Source organism: Dermacentor silvarum, chromosome 5 (genome assembly GCF_013339745.2).
Source record: "Dermacentor silvarum isolate Dsil-2018 chromosome 5, BIME_Dsil_1.4, whole genome shotgun sequence".
Lineage (NCBI taxonomy): Eukaryota > Metazoa > Arthropoda > Arachnida > Ixodida > Ixodidae > Dermacentor > Dermacentor silvarum.
In genome coordinates, this window is record NC_051158.1 from 9,175,220 (window position 1) to 9,200,997 (window position 25,778).

The 25,778-nt window shown below is 47.0% G+C and overlaps 1 protein-coding gene across 1 annotated transcript in view; it reads right to left on the reverse strand.

Moving 5' to 3' along the window:
* The window catches only part of LOC119452747 (activating transcription factor 7-interacting protein 1-like), a 120,470-nt gene that overhangs the window by 86,066 nt on the left and 8,626 nt on the right, over positions 1–25,778 (reverse strand). The window contains 4 exon segments of the mRNA XM_049667352.1: positions 5,567–5,779; positions 14,031–14,108; positions 16,749–17,182; positions 22,751–23,052. Coding sequence (XP_049523309.1) covers positions 5,567–5,779; positions 14,031–14,108; positions 16,749–17,182; positions 22,751–22,965 — 940 coding nt within the window. The 5' untranslated portion in view covers positions 22,966–23,052.

Below are 25,778 nucleotides of genomic sequence, written 5' to 3' on the forward strand. Positions count from 1 at the left end.
GCTTCAGGGAAGAAAAGGATAGATATGCGAGGGCATCCTTTATCTTGCCTACGTGACCCGATGATGTCTGTGGTTTCGTGGCACAAGGGCCAATGATGGCCAAAGACTGGTACGGTGTAGTCAATGGTGCAGTCAATGAAAGTGGTATTTTTGACACGACTGTATAGTGGCCTAAAGGTACTCGCTGTAAATTGTGTAAAATATACTGTATACAGTCAACGACCAATTTTCAGGACGCCCTATCTTTTGGACATGCCCGATGGACGCCTTCATGGCACCGCCATGTAACTCACAGAGTCAATATAAGAACATCTGAAATTTCAGACGTAAAAAACCTTCACCGTCCGATTTTCCGGACCTTTCGCCATGACCGCAGGTTCGAAACGGCATTAATCGAAGCCTCCACCACCGCCATATTGATTATTTCGCCTCCTCAAACCAGCGCACTCGCACGCAGATCCGCTGACAGCCTTAGCCCCACCACAGCAACGCTAGCTAGGCCTAGCTACATTGAAGTTCGCTACCAAGCTTCTTTCTGTTTGGTGCCATGTTTTTCATTGAAACAATTTGCCGCTGTTAGCAATGGCATCGACTCCGCCTTCGTAATCCTCGCCAATGTCTTAAAAAGCACGGCACGTTGCATAATTCCGGTTCCCGGAAGTCATCTTCGCCTCAATACAGCAGTGTTACGCAGTGAAGCATATGCAAAGTATTGCGGTGAAGCGTATCAAGAGTGGGAAGGGGGGCAATTGTCACGGGTCATCGTATGTACCAGGTGCGCGAGGTATTCGAGAACAGAATGTTGGCTTCGGGCAGAGAAGCAAAAATAGTCATATTTTCACCCAACTTTGGGAAATACTTCTCTTATGGTTTATTTCCACAATTAGTCAATGAATCTGCCATCCGCAGCAATAACCAATTCAATTCGGCTTCGGAAACAGCTGCATGCATGGATCAGGTGGTCCTTAGAGATGTTGGACATTGAGTCAGCAATGGCAGCCTTAAGTGAGTCTTTTGTATTATGTGGCTGTTTGTTGGCCTCTCCCTCAACGACGCCCCAGACATGGTAGTCGAGCAGATTTAAATGTGGAGAACTAGGAGGCCACAAGTTGGGAATGACGTGGTCGTAGAAGTCATCAGCCAGCCACTCCTGGGTGATGCAGGCATTGTGGGCAGGAGCCGAATCTTGCTGAAAGACATAAGGTTTTCCTTTCGAAACAGTCTCTATCCAGGGCTTTACAACGGTGGCAAGCACCTCCATGTATGCGGCAGCATTAACGCGGAGTCCTTCATCAAAAAAGTGCGGCAGCATGACGTCACCCTTGTTGCTGACGACTAACACCATCACAGATGACGGAAATTTTGTGTGCATCACTGTAGGCACCTCATCAGCGCTTGCACAAAGCCACCTGTCATTACGGCTGCTAACTTTTTTGTCTTGGTCAAAGTTCATTTCATCTGAAAAAAAAAAAAAACCAGAGCATTTCAGGCTCCTCAGGTCTCTTCAGCTTGCTTAGCAAGTGCTTGGACTGGAGCAGACGATTTTCCAGAGTTTTATTGGACATGAATTGCTCCCTCCTCATGACACAGGAATGGTACCTGAAGTCCTCGTGCACAGCGAGCCTGACAGTCGACTCTGCGACTTGGAGCTCCTTTGAAATGGCCCGCATTGACTTCCCTGGGTCGTCATTCACGATTGATTACTTGCAGCCGCCGGAGAAAATCAGGGGTTCTGACGACGTCTGACCGCTGACTGTGCTTTTTCCTTTTCGCCACAGATGCCACGTCACCGCCAGAGCACATCAGTTCTGTCCGCACCTTGTAAACGAAATGCTTCGCTACGTTCAGAAAGGTGGCAATTTCCAAGTAGCTGTGGTGTGCGGCAAGGGCAACGAGGACTGGACGGCGTTCCATTTCCTGCTTCAACTTGTACGCTTCCATCTTTGAACAAACTGCGCAGTAGAAATGATAAGGGGTCAACCAACAAGAAGCCGCACGCTTAGATATTGTGGGGTCTTAGTGTCTCACAGGAGACAGACCACCACGGGTTCAAGCTTAGTGAGCCACAGGGCCGCGTCAGCCGTGACTCCAGGACTGCTGAAAAATTCAGCAGAGTTGACAAGTTTACATTTGCACTCAACATGATCTCTGTTCAAGACTGTGACCAACTAACCCGATGTCGCATGCTTTTGAGACAAAGTGTACGTTGGGCTAACTGGTGACAGCATAAATAGACGGAGCACTGTTGTGTTATCACCGAGGTCGTTAACAGCCACATGGCCGTGCACTGTCAAGACTGTAGATGTGTTTGAGATCACAGCAATATTGCGTAGGTCTTTTTAAGGGATAACAGACACTGAAAACTTTGAAATGAGGCAATGCATGCATGAGCATGCCTGCATTGAGGCTAACTGAGAAAGGTAGGCGATTTCACAGGCTCATGTGATAAAATGCATATGTGAGCATGAGGGAAAAAAATTCAGAACCCTTCCACTACTGTGAAGATGGAAGCCATCGAAGCTGTGACTATGATGGGTCTGCTGTAATGAATATTGCCCCCACAATGAGAATGGGCGAATCGTCGTTGGGCATCACCCAACCAAACATGTCTATCATGAACGTTCCGGTTGAGAAACTCGCGTTCAAACCTGGCCATTGTACCGGGGAAGTTGGTGCTAGTGTTACCGAGGCGTGCATCACCGTTGTCGGGTTCCTGGAGGGCAAGACGACGCTGACATTCGGCCTCAACATCGCGCTCCCTCAACTCGGGGTTCGCGGCTCTTTGCCGACGTTTCGCCTGAGCTTCGGAAGCCCTCACGCTATAATTGGCACATCGACAACGAGCCCTTTCCAGGGTGCATTCGTGGCAGCGTTGCTCAAATGCGTTAGGACATGTCGTCAGTTGCTCATGAATGGCTTATACCACCTTAAGCAATGGCTCATAACCCCGTAAATGCGACCTCCCCATTACGACAGGAGTGAAATTCTACGCTGGAATGATTAGCAGCAACACAGCCAGCTGTGGAAGCAGACGACGACGAACGCGGAAGCAGTGGTACGAGCGCAAACCAAGGGGCGCCAACGAGCCAGCTGCGGAAAAAGACGACGACGCTCGAGCCAATGCTGATGATGATAGTTTTTTTTCCACAAGCGAACATGATCCTGGGAGAACTAGCCCTTAACAGCTTCACTGTAAAAAATTCAGGCAGAACCCATCTCAGGATGATTGTCTACATGACTGCAATTAGCACTGAAGCAAGGTAGCGACACACCTTATAGCCACCGCCGAAACGCATCCTGTAAGAAGCATGTAATGCAGCTGAGCTCCTGTTTCGTCCTTCCTTTTCGACGTGCTGTGGCATAATGATGTGTATTGTTTATCGGTACAAGGGCCAGATAACGCTACATCTAGCGATGCACATGAAGACTGCATGAAGTACCGCTCCTTTTGTGTGGTGCACCGGTGCATGCTAACGCTGAGAATTAATTCCTCAGTGCTCTTGGCCATTCACAGCGCAGCGCTAAACCAGATAAATTTTAAAGGATTTTTCTTTCCCATAAAACAGCACTGGTGTGCGCTAATGCTGAGAATTGCCTAATCCCTCACTGTCCGTGGGCAGTCATGGTGCAGCACTAATGCGTTGGGCTGCTGTGCTTGAGGAACCCATGTGACGTGGGTTCGATTCTGCAGAACACCGAATAAGCTTCCAAGGATTTTTTTTTTCATTGAAGAGTGGCATAATGAGGCTGGCTAGCTAGCTGCTGCCTTACGTGTAGCAAGCTAGCTAGAGGCACGGCTTGTGTACGGGTCTTCCACTGTGTCATCTAGTTTGAAACATAACGAAACCACTTGCACACCATGCCAAGAAGGTCCATGCTGATCACTGTGCAAGTGCTTCAGCAGAAAACAACCTTGGAAAGCAGGTATGGGCTGGACGATTAACTGTATGATATTAATTGTTCGGAGCATAACATTTAGAGTCCAAAGCCTGCCAGTCTTTTCATCCTACATTCAGCTCCCACGCTTTGCATTTCAGGGCCTCTTTGGATACTTGAAAGACATAATTAGACTTTCCTTGCTCTGCGTGTGCTGGCACTCAACGAGGCAGCAAGCACACTGTCCTTGCATTGCAACTGCAATTCTTTCACTCGCATGATAAAAACGGGACAAAATATCTCAGGCTTATCGCTAAGACGCACATGTGAAAAACGAACCCACGTGTACACTAGATCAAGTTCTCGCAGCCATTTTAATTCAAGAAACAGCACTTAGAAGTGCGATTTATTAAAGATGGCTGAATGCACAATAACCAACTATGTAAGAGGATTACTTCAAAATACGATATCGGTTTTTTAAGGAGTTCAACCTAGTGTTATCACTAGATTAATTTTTGACAGAGATGCAACAACACAATGAAGAGCGGAAAACTAGATGCTGCATTGCACAGAAGATGCAAAAACGCATGCAGATCACGTGAGCAGTAGCAAACATACCAAATTGTCATTGTAATGTACTACAAATGCTACGTAACTGCCACAGTTCTGGCCACCATTCTTTGCTATCTTTAGATAGCAAATATGGATCTGAAAGGCCATGCTCTTTCTGCTGAAAACCGAAAATATGTCATAGGTGTCGCCCCCAGCACTTTGGGTGGCCAATCCCATCGTCAAGCCACCAAGGCAAGCAACATGGGAAGTCAACATGGCCGCTCGGGCCGGCACTGGGTGGCAGTTCGCAATGCAACAGCGGGGTTACCAATGCATTTGGTCCTAAGAGCTATGCCGGGACCAGTGGAAAACGACGTAACAGCCAGGAAAACACAGTACCCGGGAACGTAACAGCAGGGTTCTACTGCAGTTTTTGGTTGCAATGTCACGCAGTATCTAGATTCTAGAAAATGAAGAACCCTTCCGTAGAAAAAGCTAAAAAATAAACAATGCTGCACTGCTTTTCAGACCTTTAGCATTGCAACCTGCAATCAGCAGTAGAATATTTCAATACAAGCATAAATCTTGATATGTGGGTGGATTTAACTAAAAGAACAAAAAAATACACACATCCAATGCCAACACATTGAAATCCATTTTAGGCTAAGATTTCTTGAAAGGTTTAATTCAATTCTATGCAACAGACAAACAATCCTGGAGACGGTAATAAAAACTGGGCCGATCGTGGAAAGTGTGTAATCAAAAGTGGTGATTTGGTGGGCCGATCCTGATACCAGTAGCACAGCGGGGGTGTAGCGATAAGGTATAACACTTAGCATTACACTGTCTCCGAGATCGGCCCGGATTACTAAGTGGCAGGCTGAGTGTCAAAACAAGTCGCATTGTATCAAACCAGCCTCTTTTACATCTCCACGCTTGGGCCACCATCATGAGGCCAACATTCCACTCCATAAAACGCCTACATACGGCTTTTAGTTTATTTTAAAAACGTGCCAGGACAGGAATTGCCGGTCAGATCCACTAATGTGCATTTATAACACTGAAGCCAAGCACACCAAACCCTGGGGAAGTAGGCAAAGAAAGCAAAGCGAAAAGACTATGCTGCCATGACACCTACCATCATCCATGTCGAGCTTGAAACGCTTCGGCTTCCCAGACTCCGCATCGATCATGCTCAAGGCCCGCTTGAGATCTGCCAAAATGCCATGGCTGGATGCTGATCGCTTCGGTGGCTTTGAATCCACGTCATCAGCATTGCTGTCCACAGGATCTGGGTCATCCGGATCTTCATCCTTCAGAACAGAGGCTTGCAAGGCAATGCCAATATTGGCTGCAGCAAGGTCAATTCTCAAGTTACATGCTTCGACTCGCACTGCAGGCAATGAGTCAATTTCTCCAACACAAATGAAAGCACAAACAAATCAGGATTGCCTAAAGCATTACCGTACAAGCAGTCTTGCGGCAGTTTAAGACTATGGTACACTATATATCTGTTTATAATAGTTGTATTCCTTGAAAACCCTATTTCCATTCACTTGATGGCTTATAACTGCAGAAAATAAAGGCCCAACTTTGGTGTGCCACCACTGATTTTGACGTATCTTCTATCGCAGTGCAGTCCACTATTAATAATATCAAAAAGATTGAAAAATCTGATCGTTATCACCGATCATTGCTATATCTGGATTGCCGTTAAAAAAAGCTTCCGAACTTACTTATGTAGCTCCGAACCGAAATTTGCCACTTGTGCTAAAGAATAGGCATTGTAAAAGAATAGATGTTTATTCTCACCTCTAAACAGTGTGTCAAGCGTTAGGTGTGCTGAAATAGTCCGAAATCTGCACTTGCTTTCATGGCAGTTTCAGGTTTACAACCGCAGTGTGCATTGCCTCGAGCTGCTGCGCAAGCACTGGCCACAATCCTTTCACGTGCACAAAATCAATGAGCAACTCGACCAACGACAACGCACTTTTCATGAACATCGAAGTCGGGGTCAAAGACAGAGGGCCATTGACAACCTCGTTGTCCCTGCCATTGCTGTCATCGCCTACACTGCTCAACACTGCCAGTGTTGCGACAATGATCACCTCGTCAGAGATCACTATCAGTGATGCTACTGGCCCGTGCTATTTCAGAGCAGTAAATTTGGAATTTCGGAGCAGGATTAATGAAACCAATTGCAAACTTTTCAGATTATAAAGTCCTCTAAAGTTAAAGCACCAGTCATTTTGATATATCTAATACCAGCTACGTAAATACTTGCTTGCATAGGTCGCCTATGTGCTTTGTCAGACACAATGTTTGCGAACAAGTAGAGCTGGCAAACAAAAATGTTTTTTTTTTTTCTTAATTTCAAGATTTCTGCTATATGTTTGAATTCACAACTTGAGTGATCAATTCCAAAACAACTTCAGTTTGTTTCATTCTTCAAGAATGCTTCCGTTCTGAAATATTTACCATCAAATTTGATGCTCAGTAAGCAGGGTTCTCCGCACGGTGGGCGGCGGTGGTTTTGCCGCCCACCACTTCCACCGACCGCCCACCTCTATGACCACCCGCCCACCACCGCCCACCTCTCGGGCTTCAAGTTTCTGCGCCTATGCAGTGGAAGCTACGAGCGCGAGGGGTCGGTTTCCACAAGCGCGCTGTTATGGGCAAGCATGGATGCCGGTGGGAAGTAGCCGCACACACTCACGAGCCAGAAACAAAGGCCAGGAAGCTGGCAGTAAACGCAGACGATTGCGGTACTAGACCTCGGAAAGTGCGACCGTGTGGCATCCCCGAGAGCACAGAAGTCGCTTTTCTCCACGCGGGTAGCTGGTGTAGCCGCGAAAAGAAGCGCGAAAGAAAGAAGAGGCCTGCGCAAAAAGAAGGGCAAAGCCCGATGCGTCATCACCTCCACAATAGAATTAAAAAATGAATTGACCTTTGACCCACCGCTCGCATCAACGTGAATCAAGCCGCGAAAACACAGCGTAGAGAGGAAGGACTCTGCCCCTGCCGCAGATGGCTTTCAAGATACAGCCGCCCGAGCGGGAGCGCGCGGCGTAGTATGCGGCCTCCCCCATCCCTAACCTCTCCCAGGAGCCTTGCGGCCCAGCGGGCACGCACGGTCGCTCGGGTGGCGCGAAGTAACCCCCCCCCTGCCTGCCTCCAGAACGTTGCGCGCAACTGGAAGACTTGTGCGCTTCCTTCCCGCTTCGCGCTCTTGCGTGCACGCGATTGAGGCCACGATCGCCGGTTCACTCTTGCATGCTTTCACTTGCACATAAAGCATACGGCGCACAGCGACAATTTTATCGGCCACTGACTTTATACGGAACCTCTCGGCGACGACGACGTTGGCAGAAATGCCCCTGGAGTGCCCATATAATTGCTATCGCAATAATAAAAACGAGAGAAAGTCCCCTCCCGGTCCCTTTTCTGGCGCTCTCAACCAATCAGCTAAATAAGGCGACCTTGAGATTTCAACAAGTATCCAGAATAGCCCCCCCCCCGTAAACTGCATTTGCAGATATGAAGTCTCTTGCATTGTTGCATTGTGTGATTGCGCTCAAACGTCTGTTGCGTTGTTATTATTCAGTATGTGCCTGTGCCCTATGGTCCTCAAATGTCCACCTCTCAAAATTTTCGGGGGGGAACCCTGGTAAGGTAATATTGCATTTATAAGTGGGAGTCTATACACAGGCCTCGTCCCCCAAATTTACGTAGCTTATGTGGGAGAATTTTACCCTGAGAGGGCTGTAGCGCAGCTGCTATAAGTTCTGCCAGGCTTCTAGGCTAGTATGCTACATATTCACTTACGTCACCTGGAGGGTTCATCTTTGTGTTGAGACTTTCACCCCTAAATGTGAAAATTAGCGTACCAAGTGTCAAACTTCATGGTAAAAACAATCGCCTGACAGATTTTTTTACTTTTCGTGAAAAACGTCTGAATAATCGGGCAGTCCAATAACATGAACTTAGCAGGAAAATAATTCTGCTGCTTTTTCCAATGCCAGCGGTATGAAAGATTTACTGAATGTCCAATGCTGTGCTTCATTAATATAGTATATTTAAAATACCGTGATGGTCGAGACCGCAGAGGCATTTTGCTTTCGTTCGTAGCACAGCTCGATGTGCGTTGCATGCCGTCATGAAGTGCAGATATGCATGCACGACCTTTGACTGCAATGCTGTCAGATTAGGCTCTGATGCATGAATTCCTACACACGAAATTTTGCTGTTCCGTCCATTAAACGTATAAAGCAAACAAAAAGTGTTCACGGTAGTTTCTGGCATGTTGCCCGCAGACCCAATCTTGCCTTCCGGGCGCCAGTCTAGCCCTTGATTTCACGCCTAATCGCTGAGGCGGTTTACTGGTCCGAACATATTCACAGCCACCTTGCCACGACGGCCTGCTCGCGGCAAGTTTTTGTCACAGCCATACGAAGTAGCTAGCCTAACCAGCACTGCTTCTTCAGTATCCTGCGGTGAAAGTTGCCGTTTGATGCAGAGTCAACCAAAATCTTAGTGCCAGCCAAGTGGGATTCCTAAAGCCGCAAGATCACCTTGCAACATGAAAGTGTGGGATAGGTGACCAATCGAATGCTAGCAAATTTGTTCACAGTCGCCATTTTTGAGACATCATGCACAGTATGTTGAAAAAATCGAGCAATACACCATACAGTGTCTGAAACTATCATTCGATATACATTAGTCCATATACCGTATTTACACGATTGTAAGTCGACTCGAATGTAGGTTGACCCCCCCAAAATTGCATGTCTCAAAAAAAAAAAAAAAATGGGGGGGGGGGGGGGAGAAAAACCACGCGAGTGCATTTCACACAAGGGAAATTTATTGATGGGGTTGCTAAGACCACTCATCGTCACTAGAGTTGACCTCACTGGTATTGCTGCCGTCATAGCTGCTGCGGTCCCACAGCACGTCATCATCAAAAGTGAGTCCACACTTCGCGAACGACCACACCACGACATCGCGCGGTACAGCCCCCCACGCAGAGAGGACCCACCCACACACAGTAGCCAGAGAGGCCAAACTTTCTCGCGCTGAAGCCGCCACTGCCGCACCACACGTTCACTGACTCCAGACTTGCGTCCCGCTGCGCAGTTGTTAGTTTCCTCAACATGGAGGATAGCAGCCCATTTGAACGCTGCTGAGAACGAGCGCCGAAAGTTCTTGGCACTCATGACAGGCGCGACGATTCAGCAGAACAGCAGAAGTGACAGATGCGCGCGGCCGTCGAAAACAATCGTATCTCAAAGAAAAGCTCTTCCGCCATCTACCAATACCTCCTAAACGGCGGCTCTTCCATGATCGATGCTCCCACAGGAGCCGTGCGCTCGTGGTGTGCGCAATCAAAATGTATGCAATACAGTAAATTATTACGCTACGCTTCTAGCGTAACCATAAAAACGTAAGTGCAAAGTTGTAACCACGCCGTAGCACCCCTGATTTCTCGTTTCTCTTGCCGTTACTAGCGGTACACGGTTTGGTTTTGATTCTAAGTCGACCCCCCAACATTGGATTGCCAAATTTGAAAAAATGGGTCGACCTACAATTGTAAATACGGTAGTTATTCTTCTCCCGGTGCCAAAGTCTTCTCCCTGTGCCTGGTCTTTTGCCGATCACAAGACCGGCTGTCCCTGGTCCTGCAGCCATGGCCGACTTTTGCCTCGGGGACACAAACTCGTGCCAGCTTTGCCTACTGCTGCCTAGGCTGACACTCGAAGGGGAAGATCTGCACAATCAAGCTCCAGCCCCTGGGCACAGGTGGTCGCTCTGGTTACCATTGGTAACCTGGCTGCCAGTCATCCCATCCTGCCATTCCTGTCAGTGCGCGATCTGGAAAGCCTAGCGACTTTCATGGTGGCTGCTGCGCCAAAATGGCAGGCATGCCTCGCGCGTTCCTGGCAGCTCCTGTACAGGGGACCTCAAGCGTTGCAGGCTGACCCATGGTGCTGCCCTACCCTTTCCTTCCTGGGCTGCTGACTATTCCTCTTGGTGGCGGGCACCCTTCCTGGTGCGCGGGACTTTTGCGATCATGGCAGGCCGTGGCTTCGCAGCAAGTGAAGTCACATCTTCGTCTCTTTGAACTGTTGTGGCACCTTCTCCCTGTCCTGACCCTGATGAAGATGACACCCTCTTGGATTTTGCCCAATGAAAACACACACAAAATGAAAAAACATAGAAAACGACACGGGCGTGCTGTTGTCTATGTTTCTTCCTTTTGTGTGCGTCTTAATATGCGGCAAAAAATATGTCTTTCATCATTGTGCTTAGCTCGATCTCCGGGAACCGGCGCCTGCATGGCAACATGGCGGACATGGCAGATGCTCACAGGCCCGCAACGGGTTAGTTACATGGGACCTTTGCTCTCAAGACTTCTTGTCCTCACACTTGGTGGACCTATACGTGGTTATCCATAGCACAGTGGGCGCGCATACTTGAACGGTCTTGCGCTAAGGCGTTGCCCATAAGCGCTGTGACTATTGCACTGTGCTGTACCTTGGGTTAATAAACCCGTGTTTACGATCTGATTACAGAGCCTGCTCTGCGCCGTGTCGGAGAGTCGACAAACCCTGCCGTAGCGCCTTTGTGCGTTGTGAAGTGGAGGAGCGGTGTGCCCTTTCCTGAACGTCACTCGTGGGGTGAGCTTCGTGCAAAGCCGTCTCCATAATGGGCACCCATGTTTTCGATGATACTTCCTGCTCTTCACGAACACCTTGCCCGAACACCCCTCGAGCTTGCACAACACTACGATTTACACTGCTGCAACCAGACGCTGGGCAAGTCAGTCACTACTTACCTTGCTGCCCTTCGAATCACAGCGCAACACTGCAACTTCACAGCCCTCAACACCTCGCTCCGAGGCCATTTCGTGTTCGGTCTGCACAACGAAAAGGAGAAGAGGCGACTGCTGGCGAAAAAGGTGACCCTTGCCAGCACCATGGAGGAAGCCGTCGCCACAAAGGCTCTGGACCAGAAAGCTAACCTACCGCCTCGCTCTAACACGACCGCGACGCGAAGGGAGCCAGTGCACCAGGAAATGACAGGGGACGATGCTGAAGGGCAAGACGTCACTGAGAAAGACATTCTTCGCTTACGTGCTAATGCTGGCTCGCAAAAGCACCTGGATAGTCTGCGCGGTGGCTCTTGCGCTAGTTGTGGCAGGCTTCATGAGCACCGTCTCTGACGCATAGTGCCACAGTTGCGGAAAAGCTGGACACGTTGCCAGGGTATGTCGATCCCGAGAGCGGCCTGACCCACAAGCAAACGCCGAGAACGGAAGTAATAATCTCACATTGCAAGCATCTTATACAGCAGCGACAGCGGCGAACTTCCATTCGTGTGCTGCCAGTACCCGCCAAGAAGAAGGTCCATGTAAACATGAACATCAAAAGTGCACCGTGTTGAATGGAGGTCGACTCCGGATCGACATTGTCACTTATTCAGACTTCCGAAGCTGCAACCGCTTGACAATGTGATAAGGGACTACCAATCCAACCGTATTGCTGTGCATGAAATTAGCAGTGTCAGAGTGAAGTTCAACAATTTTGATGGGCCACTGTAGCTTGTCATCGTCAAGGGCGAGCACCCGAGCCTCCTCGGGCTGGACTTGTTCCTAGCACTAGGCATCAGTATCAAAGTGCAACATGTCAGCCAGCCGCCTGCGCCGTGCGAAGACATATTCAGACTTTGCCTCCATATTCGACGGAGTACTAGAATGCTACTGAGGACCTCTGGTGCAATTGGCACTCAACCCTGACGTCGCACCACTACACCTGAAGACGTGAAGAGTCTCATTTATTTGCACACCGCCCCAAAATTGATGCCGAGCAGAATAAGCTGATACAACAGGAGATCCTGGAGGCAGTTGACCACGCTTGGCGGGCAAGACCTATCGTCACCCCTTTGAATGCAAACAGAGAGATCCACATCTGCACTGACTACAAGTGCAATATTAATTAATAAGGACCTGCAGCCCCACGCATACCGGTCAACCATCTGCTTGCATCTCTATCAGGTGGGACAGTCTTTGCAATGCTAGGCTTGGCTCAGGCATACCAGTTGGTGCAAGTTACCGATGAATCTGCAGACACACTAACTATAGTGACTCACCGGGGAGCATTCCGCATCCGCAGACTACAGTTTGGTTGTGGTGTAAATTCTTTCTTTGCCATTGCCTGTCACAATGCCCTCACTTCACTATGAATACGCCTTCACAGCTGGGAGTGGCCTCCAAGATTTCATTGGCACTGGTGCAATCTCGGAGGCCCCAAGCCATGTTGGCTTGCCTCCTCAATCACACAGCGGAGCGCAGTGTTGTGTGCCACGTGCTGCTCGACCGCAACACGCCAAGTGGAAAGCAGATGCAAAAGACCATCACAGTGGAACTGAAGGCAGCTATCTAAAGTCGCGTGTTGGACACACCAAAGATTCTTCTGTTGTGTTATACAAATTTCACTGCATACGTGGCTGTGTAGCGATTCCGCGGGCCGCAATGCCGTCTTATTTCTGTTTGCAATTGTGCACGCCATTGAGCGTATATTTCAGTAAGTGGCAATAATGGATATAACGGAGTAACAGGCATAAAATACCGTATTTACTCGCATAATGAACGTACTTTTTTTCCCAAAAACGCGCACAAAGCTGGGGGGGGGGGGGGGGTGCGCTTATTATACAGGGTAAAATTTTGTGCCTTTTTTTTTTCTGTGACCACCTTCAAAAAAGTCGCAGTTTCGCCCAAAAAGCGAACCATCGATTGTGATAGCAAATGCGTACGCAGCTATACCAAGTAAGGATAGCAGTGTTATCGGCGGTATAAACTTGCAAAGTAATTTAACCGGCATGGCGTCGGCGCGCACAGGCAAACATGAACACATCACACTCGATGACCGCGGACACTCGCTGTCAGAACGCTGGCGTGAGGAAGCGCGGCTGCAACAGCGAGCGAAGTGACCTTACCTTCGTGCCGTGTATCGCTTCAATGCAAACTGAGCGGCGAGAATGGAGCACTCACAAAGGTATAAGCCGCCGTCGTACCTAGACTCAGCCCCCAACACAGATCGCATTCAAGATGGGGCGCGCGGCCGGGCAATGCGCAGTTCATGAGCGCAACGGAATACGGCGCGTTTTCTCCCTCGAACGCGGGAGATAGAGCCACGATCGCCGGCGCCGACGGCAATAATGCGCCTGGAGTGTCCATATGATTGCTATCACAATAAAAGTAGGAGACACATGGTACGATTCGGCATCCGATATGGCTTCTGATACAATCATACCCGCCAGATGCCATATCGGACAACGAATTGTATTGTGTCTCTCCTACTTCACGCCAGCAAGTTCAGGGTGCGTTTATTACGCAGGAGGAAAAAGATCCAAATTTTGACGACTAAAGTTGGGGGTGCGTTCATTACACGAGTAAATACAGTAACTTTGGCTCTCCATTCAACTTCATTATAACAGAGTTTGAGTGTAATGCTATGCTTACTGGAACGAATTGTAACGCTCCCCCGAATTCATACAGATTTCTGCTCCACTGTGGCTAAGAACTTTTCTAAGTGTTTCCTACTCACCTGTGCCATTCAGGACTGGCATCTTGTTTTCCTTAGCAGAATCAAGCTTTTCAACCTCGACATCTTTCTTCATCGACTCTGTGTTCAAGATTCAGTGGGAGGGCAAAGAAATGATGAATGAGACAGTTGTGAAATTCAACTGAGCATACCAAAATCCACTTTTATTTGTTGCCAGTATCTACTTCATCTATCGGTGACATTACGAGTAATTTCTAGCGAACTCTGCCAAAAGAATTAAGAGTAGACAACAGCACACTTTGAGACAACTAGCCGATGTTACACCATTGATGGGACTTTAACTATTGCTATCTGTCTTTCATATTGGTCCTGCAAGATTATCATGATGATGTCAATAGGAGGAAGGTTCAGGTTAGGGTCAACTCTAATTTCCCTATTCAAATATTATTTGAAACAAATTGCCTCACTGGACAATCAATGAATTGATTTGAATCAAATTGGTTGCTTCGAAGAAAACCAAATTCTATGAACTCTTGCAAATGCAATTTCAATTTAAGAAATTCATTTTTTTATACTCTGAAAATGCATCAATTAAAAATAAGTGAAGCACAAGATTTGCAAGTCCACAACCTTGCACCAAAACATATTGCGATTCTGTAAACTATCTGTTGGATTGCCTAAAGCAGACAACCCGCCGTGGTTGCTCAGTGGCTATTGGTGTTGGGCTGCTGAGCACGAGGTCGCGGGATCGAATCCCGGCCACGGCGGCCGCATTTTGATAGGGGCGAAATGCGAAAACACCTGTGTACTTAGATTTAGGTGCATGTTAAAGAACCCCAGGTGGTCCAAATTTCCAGAGTCCCCAACTACAGCGTGCCTCATAATCAGAGTGTGGTTTTGGCATGTAAAACCCCATAATTAATTCATGCCTAAAGCAGACAAATTTATAATATATTTGTTTACAACTTACACGAAATCAATACAGCGCAGTCCACTTATAACGATATCAAGAAGAACTTTCTGAAAAATCCGATCGTTATAACCGATCATCGCTATATCTGGACTGCCGTTTTAAAAAAACAAATATATTTTTGAAGTCCCGAAACCAAATTTGTCACTTGCTGTAAAAAATTGACGTTGTAGAAAGTAGGCTGAGAAACACGAAACATTTATTTATACCTCTAAATAGCGTCTCAATCGTTAGGCACGCTGAAATAGAAATCTGTACTTGCTTTCGCACAAGTTTCGGATTCACAACCGCCGTGTGCATCGCGTCCAGCTGCTGCGCGAACACTGGCGGCTATAATTTAGCGCGCGTGAAATCAATGATCGACTCGATCGACGACATTGCACTTTGGCACATTGTCAATGTCGTCGTCACTGTCGCTACTGACGTCGCACAACGCCGCCATCTGTCGGGACAACGATTGCCCCAGTGGAGATCTCTTCGCAGAACGAGGCAGCACTACCTGCACTTGGAAACTCCTCCATCGAAGCATCACCTATTTCATCGTCAGTAGTGACGTGGTCCCAGAGTTGAGTAATGTCAGCGGCTTCCACCGTGTTAGTTTCACCCATGAGGGTTTTGTCCTGGCGCACAAAGCCCGCTTTTTCCGTTGATCGGCATGGCCACTGCTTCTAGCCTTCATGATCGTGGCGCTCCCGGTTTTCATAATCGTCGATATCATCGACTGCGCGAGCTCGTACTTCGAGTGTTACTAAATTTGCAGCTTCGTCTCGAGAGACACGGCTTGGCGCTTTGTCAGCGCACCTTCCGCGGCGAATTTCCACACTTGCTGAGAGCGGGAGATTGTAAAGGCAGCGTAGGGCGCGCAGGCGCTGCTTGCTTATCACTTTCTTCTTCCTTCTATGAACGCTCGCACGACCGCCGCCGACCAACTCCAACCAAATGCCAGAGCAGGTAAAAAGCCTAGCTTCAGGTAGTGCCATATATAGAGCAGCTTCAGTGCAAAATTTTACGAGTGAATGCATCACAAAAAGCTTTCAAAAGTAGGTGCTTTTGGATACCGAAACTGAAAAGACCACCGCCACTACCACTCGTCGGGAGTGACGCCTGATCCAGAATGTGCAGCTCCTCAGCACAAGCACGCAACCCACGGCTGTACGCGGCACGCTGAAAGATCTTGAAGGCAACATGCTGGGGTTGACATTCTATCCACTAACAATCAGATACACGCATAGTTTGTTGAGGTGATACAGGCTACTAGACCTGCAGGTTTTCCAAGGTTGCCAAACTGAAATTTCATGCAGTTGCCCTGTAACATTGCAGGGAATGGAGCAATGTAATCAGTCACCATGCGTACATAAAAATATATTCAGAATATCTATCGAACTCGTAGAAAATGCAAGCCTGTCGCCACTCATAAATTGTGAACCATCACAGCAAAATATGGTGATCAACCAAACTGCACCCACCGAGCTCGCCCTCTGTGATTTTGGTCTTCATCGCTGCAGCCAATGCACCTAAACATAGGCATACGCTTATAAAATGTTTTCATTACCATTTCTTAAGCATGTAGCAAATGCCAATAGGCGGTGCCGACTCCTGTTTAATCTTCTAGCATTCTTGTCTGCACCCATAACATAGCTCAGATGTTGATATAAATTTGATTCAATTTCATTTCTGTAACAGGCAGAAAACGTACCGAATGCACCATCTACCAGATGCCAGATATTGCAAGCACAGACGTGCAAAGAAGGAAAAAAAAAGGGAGAGAGAGAGTCTGATGAAAAACTTACCTTTGTCAGCTAGCTGTTCAAAAGAAACAACTTGCACGTCGTCACTGCTGTCAAGCGATTTCTCCGCTTCTGCCAATTCTTCGTCAACTTGTGCTGGAGACTCTGTTACAGCACCTTCCAGCAGTTCTTCGACATCCTTCTTGAGCTCTGGTTCCCCTTTGCTTTTTTCAGGCTCATCTTCATCCTGAATCATTAACGCAGTATTGTCACCTTCTTGTTTGACACCCCATGCCTTTCCGTTGCCTGCTTTCTTTGCTCCACCTTCACCACAAGAGGACGCAGAAGCAGCGTCTTCATCGCCATCTTCTACACTAAGTTGCAGATCCTTTTCACACTCCCTATCCCCTTTAAACGAACCCTCAGCATCATGTTTAGGCGTTGAAGTTCGAACAGGTTCCTCAATTTCTGCACTTTTTGCCATTGGTTCTTGCAACCTGCACATTTAAAGGCCACACAAGCAGTTAGGCGCAACCCAAACAGACTTCCCATGAAACAACCATTGGAAACATGCCTGTGAATTACTCTAAGAGGCATAAAGTGCCTTTCATAACTTTGTGTTTATTAATTTGGCAGTAATGGGTTGATTATCCAAAAACAAGATTAAGGTGAAAGTCCGATTTTCAAAACTTCATGTCGAAACCTGAGCTCCAATACACCAGCACAACGTTATGAATTCCAAAGTAGTATCCTTTAAATACAGTAAAACCTCGATAATTCAAACTCGGTTAATTCGAAATTTCGGTTAATTTGAAGAATTTGAGCGGTCCCGTCATTCTCAATGCAAATTCAACCGGATAATTTGAATGGCCCGCGTGGCTCTATTCGGATAATTCGAAGTTTCCGGCTGGTAGCAATGTGCGGCGGTTAGGTTAGGGCGCTCCGTAGAGTCGCCAACCGATTTTCCGAGCTCGTGGGGACTGAAAAATAGTCCGAAAAACTCGTTAGGCAAAGAAAATTATTAGTGCGGCTTAAAAAAAAAAAAAAAAACTAATAATGCCCTGCCTCATACTACGCTTGGAGGGGATCGACTTCCTTGGATTTGCGCAGCAGTGACGTTGTCTCCGTGTACAGTCGACACGAACGTCACCGCGTTGGCGATCTGCGCCAACGGAGTTCGCCATGGAGATCCAAGAAACAAGCTTCGCACCGCTTAGCTCTAACGAAGGCACAGGAGGTGGCGCCGATCACTGAGACATGGGTCTCCGAGACACCTGCTCAATGTACACGCCGCGTTCAAAATAGTAACCGAAACTTTAAGAGATAAAAAAAAAATCTCGCTGAATTAACAAGCGTGGAGTCAGCGCGCACGAGCGCAGCCGCCGCAGCAGCGAGCGAAGGTTCGTGCGGTCTATCGCTTCAACGGAAACTGAGCGGCGAAAGCACAGCGCATAGGTCAGGGCCGTCTAGAGATCGCTTTCAAGATACGGTGCGCGCGAGAACCCGCTCCGGCGCTAAGTACGCAGTTGTTAGAAGAGTAAAAGTCGTCGCCCCCCCCCCCCCCCCCCAAACGGCCTATCGCGCGAGGGAGGAAGTCGCGTTTACGCTCCGCCGTGCGTTCGCTCTCCATGAAAGCATGCGTCCCCCGCGCGCTGTCACTCGCACATACGGCGGGTTCGCGGCAATAAAAAAACATACCACAATAAATGGTTAAAAGGATAGTGCAGAGCGCATATACTAGAAAGGAAAAAGAAAAAGTGCAGTACTCTGGAGCGTTCTATCAGCCAAGGAAGAGCGGCCATGACCTCCGAGACGAAAAGATGGCGCAAGCGCGCGCCTTCCAATCTTGGAGGCTATACAGCGAGCCACTGGAATCCAAGCCAGTGCAAAATCCAACATGGCGGCCTCCAAGATTGAGTAGTGTGGCTCGGAAAGAGTGATTTTTAGTCCGGGAAATCGACCTTTGGGGTCTCAATTCGTCCGAAAAATTGGGTGCGAAAATGCATGAACTCAATGGGAACCCCGACGGTGCATTTTTGAAGTCCGGTATATCCATCAAGTCCAAAATTTTGAAGTCAAACACCCCCACGCCCGCTTTCGCGGCAGTTATCGATTCCGTGAACATCGTTCGCAACTTTGTTGAGTGCAGTGCGGGTGATATTTGTATGCTACGTGCTGTGAGCCAGCTGGAGAGCATGGCACTAGGGACGGCGAACTACCGCGCCAAGTAATCCCGCATCAGTGATTACTTCGAGTAATCTTTCTTGGACATGGGAAATAAAGATGGTTTCTTTTTGCGGCAAGTTCTTGCTTGCTTTCTTTTTTTTTTATTCATTTCGGTTAATTCGAAAATCCGCTTAATTCGAAGAATTTTCGTGGTCCGGCGACCTTCGAATTATCGAGGTTTTACTGCATTATTTTTTTTTTTTCGGTATTTCAGCCATTGCGATCCACAATGGAAAATTCCAGTAATAAAATGTGCTGTTCTGTCTTGCTTCAAAATCACGGCCGATTTTCCTTTTTCTTTTGTGGTCACTAGGGGACAGTTCGTGTTACTGCACTAAAAACAGCGACTTCTGGCAGAAATCGCCTACAGTACATGGTTCACGTTTTATCACACTTTTACAAAGAGGTTGCAAGTGTCATAACCGCACATCATATATATGCTCTTTAATCAGGAATCAACTTTCTACCCAAGCACATGAAAAACAAAAATTAAATTTTCTAGACATTCTTTTCAGATTTATTTTATTTTGCCATTTTGCTCTCTGCATTAAATGGCCCTTCCTGTCACTTACTGAATGCGTAGACCGTTTTTTCATGGGCGCCGCCATTGCGTAGGCAGTGGCGCCATCTATGGGCAGTTGGCTTGCTGGCTTGGGCGAACGCCCGTGTTGTATGCTGTGGAATACGCTCGGCGGCAGTTTTTGGTGGATTTTTTCGCACTCGCGCGGTCTATTTAGCATGAAATAGCGTCTTCTAGCTACGTGGGGAATGGTCCTGTGAGGCGTAGTGAAGCAATTTAAGTCTGAAGTAATTAAGCGGCTGGAGTAAACTGCTGGTGTTAGGGCGGACGGAGCACCCAGCGCGAGGTGGGCGCGTTTGAGCTTACAATCAGCCCGGGATATCAGTTAGCTTTTCTGAAAATTCGTTTCACGAATGTTACCTTACTGCGGCATTCTCAGCACTGTAATTCTAAGCTCTGGTTTAGCTGCAGCGAGTAGTTACGAAACATTTGACTATCCTAACAGCGTGAGTACCATTCTGCTGGAGAATAAGTCGTGCTGTTTACTTTGACAAGCGTTCAAGTTGTTATGTGTAGATACACTGGGCGACTGCCTCGTTTGCTGGGCAAGGTTTCCGCCTACAAATGAAATAGCTTGGTTAATAATAACCGCATACCGTACCGTGTGAATCAGACTTTTCGAGTGGTCGAAAGACCAGCTGCAGACTGCGCGAGCGTCCGAGGCAGTACTAAATGATGTGTTATATAGATCTGTTTGTTCTATATAGCATATGGTCCAAGTGGTCCAAGCCTGCGGCTCGACTATGCGAAGTCTTATTGCGTCGTTATTCCGTGTTCTGTTGTATTTTGCCGCAAAATGAGGACCATATGAACTCTTTTTTTTTTCGGTCTCCCAAATTCAGTCATTTACGACGCATTCACCCACGTTACGGAAATTTTGTCCTTACAAATAGCTATTGGATTCTCTTTATGCGATCCCATTTCTATATTGTGCCTTACAGGGCAAAAAAAGGCAATGCCGATCTAAGCACGAAGCAACTGTGTGTATCATGTTGGTTTGCCAACCGCAGTGCTCACTGTGTTGAGCAAAGCAAGCTTCGGCCTCTTGCAGGAGGCTAACGGAGGCATAGTTATTTGAAGTCTACTAGACTTAAAATGCGCGAGATGGATAGCGGTGGCTGATGCAAACGTTTTACAACAACTCTTCGTCGAGTGAAAACCGATACATCCAACATAGTTCACAACACATACACACACCGCGGCTGATGATGCGCGTCGCATTTTTGCACATCCAAGAGAAATTTCCAGATACTATAGCTACTGCTGCACCTAAAGGCTACACAGTGGTTGTTAGACGACCTCGTAAGAACTGACGTCCCGTAAATTGCTCTCAGAACTAGCTAAAACACATCCGAATCGTTCCGCAGCGCGCGGCCGGCAACACATTCAAGCCGCGCCGCGCCGGCTCGACCAAGTCAGAGAGGAGGAAAGGCCCGTCGTGCGCCCTTTCCTCCTCGCCCGATGAAAAAGTCTATATGTATTAGCGGTTTAGCTGCCAAAGCCACCCTCTCTCCCCCTTTCTCCATACAAGGTATGGGCCGTACACTAAACAGTTTCGAAGTGGTCAACAGGCGTTTCACGTGCCTTTCAACAAATCCTTTCAACCTCGAAAAATGCCTTTCAACCTCGAAAAATGTACTCATTTTCAGTGCTTTTACGTTTTGACATTTTATTCAGGACTGTAGTACAGTAATTGCAACATATACTGCAATACATAAAATTATAGCCTGATCACTGGCGTTTTAATTGGATGTATAGCAGTAATAGTTGCTCAGACAATTTTTTAGAATTCTTATGTGAAACTTCAAAGAAGGACCTCAAGGAACATGAATTGAAGTACTTAATAATTCCCTAGTGCTGAAAGTAAAAAAAAAAAAAAATCTGAAATATACAAAATATGCACCTGGTTCCTAGTTTCCAATTTTTCGAAGTCAGATCACGCAAAACAATTATATAGATTTGTTGGCGTGAATACTAGCCATAATGATGGCCATGCTATGCAGGAAAGCAGTAGCTTTGCAAATGTGAAAATGGGTAAGTTCCTATTGTACACGGAGCAAGGTGATATAGTATGCATTCAACTGGCACTGCAGCCCCCACATGTATTCTTCGGTTCCTGTGCAGTGCTGTAGAGTAATGTGGAATGTTGCACAATATTGTACATTAATGAATAAGGGCACTTGCACAGATAGTGTTCAAAATGTAAGAGCTTAGACAGCTGGTCAAGCTTCGGTTGAATGCCGGGTCTGTGAACGACTGCGTGCTCTCGTGTGGGTGAAAACCCTATACGACGCGAAGTATTGCTCGTAGTAATTTGTGCATACCCAGTCGAAGCACTGATGGATAAAAGCAACCCACGGGGGATTCAACAAAGTTGCACTTGATATTAGTCGCACACAATTAATAAAATACCATGCACTCATGAGCATCTACCGTAGTTGGAGACATTGTTAAAGCAGCCTATAAGTCTGATCAGAAAAATGACAAACCGAGAGAAGCTTCCGTGCCTTCGCTGCTGCTGTGATCAAAAAATTATCTTGCCGAGTCAACCAAAGCGCAAATTTTGAGTCTTTTTATTGAAGAATTGCTAGGAGCACCGAAGGATAACCTCAACAATACCTCTAGTTGAAGTTGTATTTTTTCAGACTCTCTAATCTGCCAAAAATTGTTAAATCTGACAAATAGCTCAAGTGCAGTCATTTCAGAGGGTGCATGATGTTGCCTATAGAAGAATTCCAAAAGGAATAAATACCAACGTGTAGAAAAATTGTCAATCAAATTGAACAATTTCTATAGGCACGGTAATGAAAGAGTTAATGCGTTGACTTTAGGTGTACGAAAATGGAAGAAAAGTGTGTAAAGTGCAAGAAGCCGGCCACGTGGTAGAGAAGGGACGAGAGAGCTTAGAAGTGTGAGCAAGTGTGCACGCGTGTGACTGTGGTCTGCTCCAGACAACCATCAGTTGCACTTTGCTCCTCGACGAGGCAGGACGTGAGCTCCTGAACGGCACTTTGCAATGTGGTGAACACAGTTTAAATCGTGGATCCGGGACGTCAAAGAGGAGCGATGTAATGCTCATGCATTTCTCTCACATTCACTGTAACATCGTCAGTGAATTGTATTCCTACATTTCAAAGTTAGCCTCCCCTATGCTTTCCTTGGCTTCACAGTCTACTGGGTTCGTGTGGCTGTAACCACTACAAAAAAAAAAAAAAAATCCGTCAATGCGTTCGCCATTTGGAGACAACTAATCACTCACTCGCTGCTGCCTTCTTGCTCCTCGTCGACCTTCACCTCGTCGAGAATGAGGAAGTCCATCTCGCCAGACGTGTTGAGGCCCTTGGCCTCCATCTCTTCCTCTTCTGCAGTCTGATGCAGCAGTTGGTCAACAGAACCCGCTGGCGATGACAATGGTGCTCGGTCAGCCCCAGGCACGGCCAGCTCAACTTCACCACGACCTTTAGCACTGTCCATGCTGGGTGGCTAGGACATCGTCGCGCCCATGCCTAGACAGCGCTGCATACAGCCAGGGCACAGAAGGAAGCCCAGATCCATTGTCATCTGTTTGAGAAAATAAAGACAAAGGGCTAAAACAGTGCAGCAGTTTCAACCCTGGAAGTTGTTTTTTTTTTCTCTGGAGTTTTGTTCTTGCATATACTCCACGCTGAAATTTAAGACTAATTTATGGACAAAATTTTGTCACGAGAAGGTGTTGCTGCAAGAGTGTCTGCTAAGGAAAAAACGAGTCCCGAGGATATTTGCAGCAGCCATTTTTCACAAATAGGCAATGTCCAAAACATGGCACACATGACGTGGTTTTGGCTCCAGCCGTAACTTCTGGGGTCTTCAGTAAACAAAAGCACTGCCTTCGATATTGGCTTCCGTTACTCCAAGGGACCAGTCGTTGGGAGGTACAATTTGGACAGCACCTACTATGTGCATTTGCAAGAATTTGAACGACCTGGTCCTCGCATCAGAGCACCTCGCATCGAACTAGGTCATTAAAACAACAATGCCTGCAATGGATGAAAGTGCACTGCAAAAAAAATAATAATAATAATAGTTAATGTTCATTGACAGGCCCTTTTCATCCGTAGAGAAGGTATGCCCATCAGTGGAAGCCATGCCTAGAGGATTTCAGTTGTGTTTAGACTGAACTCCTTAACTTAGGCCATTGCACAAAGTCTGGTTCGATATAGCCATATTTGAAAAACTTCTGGCACATAATTTTCTGCACAACTAAATCCAGCATCACATTCTACATTACTGCTGGTAAGATTTGAGGTCCCAAAGCTGTACGATGCGAGACGCAGCGGAAAGCTCTAGGTTAAATTTGAACCACCTGGAGTTCTTTTGCCATGCAACTAAGTTGCAGTATGCAACTGTTTTCGCATTCTGTGCACATCAGAATGTGGTCACTGCTGATAGGAAACAAACCTGGCACTTGGTCCCAGAACACCATTACTCCAAAACGGAATGTTGCGTTCTCGGTCAAGTTGGTGCACAGAAAATGAAAACAGTGTTGAATTAGAACAGCAGCAAGACATGTGTCATCCTGTCATTTCCTTTCCATGAGGTAGCATACAAGCGCTTATTGGCTAGTTGCCTGTTCACAAGTTAATAATGCGACACCTACTGCTGAGGAGATGTCCTCGTTGGCCAACATGGCCATGTGTGGCACTGTCTCACAAATGCTAACACCCCAAAAGCTAGACCCAGAAGACATACAAAAATACTCAAGAAAGTGAACGATTGAATAGCTGCCTCTGTAGCTCAATTGATAAAGCATTGCACACATAATGCAGAATGTGGGTAATGGCTCCAACGTGCCACAAGTTGTCATTTTGTTCACTTTCTTTTCCCTTTTCCGCTATAATTTCTGGATTTCAGTTAGAACAACAGTTAATTCAACATAAGGGTGCTGTTCACTCTGTTAGCTAAATTGTTGCTATGGGTGCCAATTTGAAGGGGCCCTGAACCACCCTTCGTTGAAGCCACAATAACACCCGGAAGGAGTGTGGTGCCTCCCAGGAACATACTACTGAAATAATTTTTCAGAAAGACCTAGTACAAGCATAGATACTTCAAGTGCAATACTTACCTTTCTCATTCCCCCTCCTCTGTTCTAAAGGAACGGGGTGGCACCAGTGGTGGTGTCCCGCCTACAGCATTATGTCACCCGACTTCAATGTTGTTTCTTCTTTCAGCCGAAATTCCGGTCGCTGTTACTCTGATAATGTTGGTCTCATCTTTTCGCAGTGCTACAGGGTACATGATAGTTGCACACGACTGTTTTTTCATACCGAGTGGCATGGGCAGCACATTTTCTTTCGCACTAATCTCTATGACAATCACACAATTTTCAGCGCTTGAACAAAGCGTCGCCTGTACACTCATGAAGTACATCAGCAGGGCGCGCATCAACTCGGTGATGGATGCCGCACCCCGGACTCGTGTTGGATTCCCAAGCAGTGTGCCAATTAAAAATTTAAAAACCCACTAGTCAACACCCCAAATCCAATAATAACCTACTAAATGCAGACAACAATCAGAATCATATGTTTTATTGCGTCTATGTAAACCACCGTTAAAAAAAAAATAACACTAGGCAAAAAAGTCCTTTTTGTCCATAATGGAATAAACAATATTAATAAGTGCTGTTTTGTGTGACTGTGAAGCTTCCGTGAGCTACAATCACCACCCCCCCTGGCCAGGTACCAGGTAGTGATTAATATTACAGAAAATTTTCTGTTTCACCTTTGTATGGTCACACGTCCGCAGTTTGTATTTGTTCACTGGCGTCGCTGGGTCTAGGGCATGGAGTAAGATAAACAGGAGCACCGACTCCGCCGCCGCACAACGTATTCGCTCGGGACAAACCGTGTAACGCTAAATTAGTCATCGGTCAATTAGTCATCTGTCGAGGCTCATGGAAAACACTCAACAGCTTGCTTCCATGTGCGCATGCGCCGAGTGGCGGAGGCCGGTGGCGATGGCAGCGCGGAACCGGCAGGGTGGCACGCGTAGAGCTTGTCTGCTAGAAACGTGGGCCCTCGTCCGCCTCAATACGACAGCAATCAAACACAAAAAATATATGCGCACAAATAATAAAAACGCAAATAAACACGCGGTAGCGCTTTTATGCACGTATGCGAAACATTTTTACATGTCTTTAGAGGAAACAGACGATAAATGATGCCGTACAAAAAGACACAACAGAAGTACTTGTTTTTCACTTCTCAACGTCTGCGCAGAAGCGAAGGTGCGAAATTTTCGTCTTCCTCGCT